The sequence below is a fragment of the Microplitis mediator genome, chromosome 11 (genome assembly GCF_029852145.1).
Source record: "Microplitis mediator isolate UGA2020A chromosome 11, iyMicMedi2.1, whole genome shotgun sequence".
NCBI lineage: Eukaryota > Metazoa > Arthropoda > Insecta > Hymenoptera > Braconidae > Microplitis > Microplitis mediator.
This window is the reverse complement of record NC_079979.1, coordinates 3260577-3265780: the sequence shown is the minus strand read 5'-3', so window position 1 is coordinate 3265780 and position 5204 is coordinate 3260577. Positions and strand designations below refer to the sequence as shown.

The window sequence follows — 5204 nt, the reverse complement described above, 5'->3', positions numbered from 1 at the left end:
TTTTGCAAAACATCGTACGCATAACGAACATTTTTCTTTGTTAACTAAAAATTGCGTGAAATAATTAAATTTTTTCGAAAGTACTTACAGAAGTTTAAAAGATCAGAATGTAGAGATATCCTCTGTGCGGCAGTAGGGGACGGGCGATCTGTCGATCACGTAATCGGTTCAAGGCGTTGCACTTCCCATAAGAATGGCTAAGGTGCTGCAGGCGAACCTACAACGGTGCAGGACATCGCTGAATCTACTTCTGGCGCGGAGACAAGACTGCAGAATGGATATTGTTCTGGTTTTAGAGCAATACCATTCAGCGTCCGGACCAAATTGGTTCTGTGACCCTTCGGGGACAGCGGCAATCTGGATTTCGGACCTAGGGTCTGTTTCCGTGAAGGACAGTGGATCCAGGGATGGTATTGTATGGGTAGTTACGCCTGCGATCACCTTCGTGTCGTGCTATTTTACTCCCAACGAGCCTATCGCTGACTTCCGAAAGAGGGTGAATGAACTCGAAAGAGTCGTTTACATTCTTGAGGGAGAAATCGTGATAGGTGGTGATTTCAATGCGAAATCTATCGATTAGGGGATGGAATGGACCGACACGCGCGGTACTGAGCTCTTGGACATGATGGCAGGTCTCGATCTTATCATTATAAATAAGGGAAACACCGCAACTTTCCGTAGGGTTGGCACACGTGGGTCAATTATTGACCTCACCTTTGCTACCCAACGGATAGCCGCAGTGATCTCGGACTGGGTCGTTTTGGAGGAGTTTACGGCTAGCGATCATCAATACATCTCGTATACGGTACACGATCTACGGGAAAACCCTGCGATTGTGTCCCAGCGATCAATGAAGCGAGTAGGTTGGAGGCTTTCGAGGCTGGATGGGGATGATTTACAAAAGGCAGTCTCAGACAGCGTTAAGGCCTTCCCTCCTATGTCTGCTGAGATGCGCGAAGATGTTGAGATGATTGTTGGCCGTACGATGAAGGCTATCATTTTAGGCTGCGACGCTGCGATTCCTCGACGTTCTGCGAGCTCACTCAGAAAACCAGCTTACTGGAGGACTGATGAGATCACGCTGCTCAGGGCTGAGTGTTTGCGTCTTCGGAGGCAAGCACTCAGGATGCGAAAGCGTGATTCTGGGCAGCAGAAGAACGAAGAGTATAAAGCGGCGAAGAAGCGACTGGTTATGGTGATCAAAGAAAGCAAAGGAAGATGTTGGAAGGCGGTCTGCGAAGAAGTAGATAATGATGTATGGGGCCTTGGCTACCAGATGGTTACTCGAAAATTCCTAGGTCGCAGTCCAGTATCACCTATGGAACCTGATGCGATGCAGGAAATAGTCAGAGTCCTGTTTCCGGAGCATGAGGATCGAGACAGTACAGTCTGGACTATATCCGATGACGAGTGTCCACCTTTCTCAGCAGCTGAACTGTGGGTGGTTGTAAAGAGTCTTAAAGGAGGAAAGGCCCCGGGTCCCGACGGTATCCCCGTTGAGGTTTACAAGGCCCTCCTCCCTCAGCACGAACAACTGCTTTTATGTGCTTACAACTCCTGCATTTCGGTTGGAGTTTTTCCTGCACGATGGAAGCTGCAAAGGTTAGTCCTGTTGGACAAAGGAAAAGGTCCACCTTTTACTCCTTCGTCCTACAGGCCACTTTGCATGCTGGACGTAGCTGGAAAAATTCTCGAATCGTTGATTCGAAATCGACTGAGAATTGAAGTTGCGGATGCCGGTGGTCTAGCGAAAAACCAACATGGTTTTCGGCTGGGTCGCAGCACAATCGGTGCTATTTCGGAAGCGCTTTCATTTGCCAAAAGAGCTTAGACGGGAAACCATCGATCCCGTCCAGTGTGCATTATGATGACATTCGATGTCAAAAATGCATTCAAAGCGGCACGATGGCCGGATATAATGAAAGCGCTTCGGAAATTAGGTCTGTCCGAGTATCTCATTCGGATCATTGACGATTACTTACGTGATCGTTTTTTGATCTATGAGACTACTTTTGGCGAGATGATGAAGAAGCTGAGTGGAGGAGCGGCTCAGGGTTCTGTCTTAGAACCGGAACTCTGGATCATCCTTTACAACGCACTTCTACGTCTAGACCTACCGAGTGAGGTGATACTGGAGGGGTTTACTGATGACGTGGCAGCACTAATCCTTGCACGCCCTTACGAGAGTGCGCACAGATTAGCAAGCCTGGTCGTGACCAAAGTGGACGCTTGGCTAAATGACTATGGTATAGCATTAGCTAAGGCAAAAACTGAGGTTATAGTACTCACAGCCCAGAGGTGGTTTCCGAGTCCTTTCCGTGCTCTCGTCGTGGATCAACACGTCGAGAGTGGAAGTTCTCTGAAATACCTCGGGGTGACGATCGATACGAAACTTACGTTTCGCGATCAGATTGTCGGTGCGGCTAATAAAGCGGCAACGTTGGTAGCCAACCTTTCTCGGTTGATGCCGAACGTCGGAGGACCGAGGAGCAGCCGTAGACGGGCTCTCATAAGTGTCTCAAACTCGATAATGCTTTACGGAGCAGAAATCTGGTGTGAGTCACTTAAAGTAGAATGCGATCGTCGACGACTGGCATCTGTTCAACGGAGAGGCGCACTGAGGATAGCTTTCGCTTACCGAACGGTATCTGAAGCAGCCGTGATGGTCATCGCAGGTGTGATTCCGATCGACCTTTTAGGGTTCGAGAGGAGACGCATCTGGGATGCCCGTCGGGCTGGGCAAGAACCGCTGGAAAAAGTTAAGGCTCGAGAACGCGAGGAAACCCTGAAACTCTGGCAAGAGCGATGGGAATCTGCGGAAACGGGACGTTGGACATTCAGGCTCATTAAACGAGTCCGTGACTGGATTTCACGGAAAGAAGGAGAGGTGGATTACTACCTTTCCCAATTTCTGTCCGGTCATGGCCAGTTTAATGAGTACTTGTATCGCATGAGGATCCGAACCAATCCTTATTGCCAGTACTGTCCGCAAGTTGTCGACTCTACCGAGCACACTTTCTTTTCCTGTCAGCGTTGGTCTGAAATACGCCTGCGCTTTCAGGGGGAGAAAGAAGTGCCAAATGCCGCTGACCTGGTGATACCTTGGATGTTGGCGACGGTGGATAATTTTAAGACCATGACAACGTACGCCCGAGAAGTGTTGATGGAAAAGAAGAAGGAAGAGAACCAAGTAGTGAGAAGAGAGACAGCGACGGCGACATGAAGAGGAGGACTAGCACTGCGAAGTAATGCTCACGCGGTCCCGCAGTGCTAGGTCCGAAGAAGGAAGAGAGTGAAGTTTTTAGCCGGTAGGGCCCCCAAGGATACAGTTATCTACTTAGAGTAAAATCAAGTGATACATCCTTGGGGGAGGAGTCCGGCACACGGAGGGCAATATGCATATGAGGGGCAGTTTATGCTTTTCAGATGGGTATTGTCTTCTACGGTGCGTGACAGAATTTATCCCTCACCCTCTTTATGAAGACTCAACTCCCAAGTATAATAAGTATATCGCTGATTTTCTTGTTAAACATACAAAGTCACTGAAAGGTAAAGGATTACCTCGACTTATGATTGCAAGGAAGAAGAAAGCACATATGTATTACGTCTATTGGGATGATCCGAATGAACTAGTAGAACGTCTTCGTTTACTTATGGCATCGCAAGCAGCTGGTAATCAAAGCCATACCAATGAAATTATCTCAACTATTGAGGAATTGCGAGAAGCAGGAATCATTTATTAGCAGGGCATTCAAGAATATTTTGTCATTTACTCTGGACAGTTTGATATGGAGTATAAAAGATTATGCAATCTAGGAAATCCTACAGATAATAATGATGCAGCATCAGTGCAATTCATACGTGATTTTATACACAGAGAATTATCAAAAATGTATAATAACATAAGAAATGATCAATCAGAACTCATTTCACATTTGCATGCTCAAATAGCAACATTGGAGTCAGAATTGAATTTTCTAAAAGCAAACCAACAAAAGACTCGAAAAGACTTAGTCAATCGTAATACACAACAAATCACAAAATTGGAAGGAAAAGTTCTTGACAATGGAGAACAAAAAAGCAATAATAGCGTATGAGATCCACAAACCAGCACGTAGAAATTACCAACGTCGTCATGTTGACATTCAAGGACTTGATGAGACTTGGCAAGCTGATTTAGTTGAAATGATACCCTACGCAACATCAAATAAAGGATATAAGTATCTGCTGACTGTCATATATATATTTTCAAAGTATGCCTGGGCTGTTCCAATTAAAAATAAAAGTGGTAGTGATATCACTAGTGCAATGAAATCTGTATTTCAGCAAGGACGTGTTCCTGAAAATCTGCATGTTGATCAAGGAAAAGAATTTTATAATAAAGAATTTCAAGAACGTATGAAACGTAAAAACATCAACATATACTCGACATTCAGCAACTTGAAGGCATCGATATGTGAACGTTTTAATCGAACACTTAAGAATAACATGTGGCGTCAATTTACCACTCGTGGAAATTATAAGTGGATTGATTTCCACTATATAAAATGGTGTATTACCGTAAGAAGGACGGTGTGGCTCAATAAGTTATAGATCAAATTGAACGGAATATAGTATAGGGCCGGATAGCTCAACTGGTAGAGCACTCGGCGCGTTACCGAATTGGTCTGGGTTCGATTCCCAGTTCGGGCTATCTATATTTTTCTCAATTTATCTATAAATTGTCTTATTGAGAGGTTTGCATGTTTAGGTTTCCACTATATAAAATGGTATAATTTTCAACTAAATAAAATGATAAATTGAAAGATTTGGTACATAAATATAATACTAGAAAACATCGTACTATTCAACTGGAACCTATTGATGTAACTGCTAAAAATGAGAAGCAGATATTTGAAAAAATATACAAACCTCTTCAAGCCCAACAGCAAGCACAAAAGAAATAATTCAAAGTTGGAGACAAAGTTCGAATCAGCAAGTACAAACATGTATTTGAAAAAGGCTACACACCCAACTCGACCACTGAAATTTTTACAATCAAGGTAGTGCAGAATACAAATCCAACAATGTACAGGCTCGTTGACTATCAGGATAAGCCAATTGAGAGTGGATTTTACCCTGAAGAACTCAACAAAGTCATGTAATGGGTGTACTTATTACATGAATTTATTTGTGGTCTCCATGCAACAAATATCCCACTCATG

General features: G+C 44.4%; 1 protein-coding gene across 1 annotated transcript; it reads left to right on the top strand.

Moving 5' to 3' along the window:
- Nucleotides 1–4065: 4065 nt before the first annotated feature.
- Nucleotides 4066–4946, top strand: LOC130677741 (uncharacterized). The gene is made up of 2 exons (XM_057484594.1): nucleotides 4066–4405; nucleotides 4807–4946. The coding sequence occupies exons 1-2, from the start codon at nucleotides 4066–4068 to the stop codon at nucleotides 4944–4946; spliced, it is 480 nt and encodes a 159-aa protein (XP_057340577.1).
- Nucleotides 4947–5204: the final 258 nt, after the last annotated feature.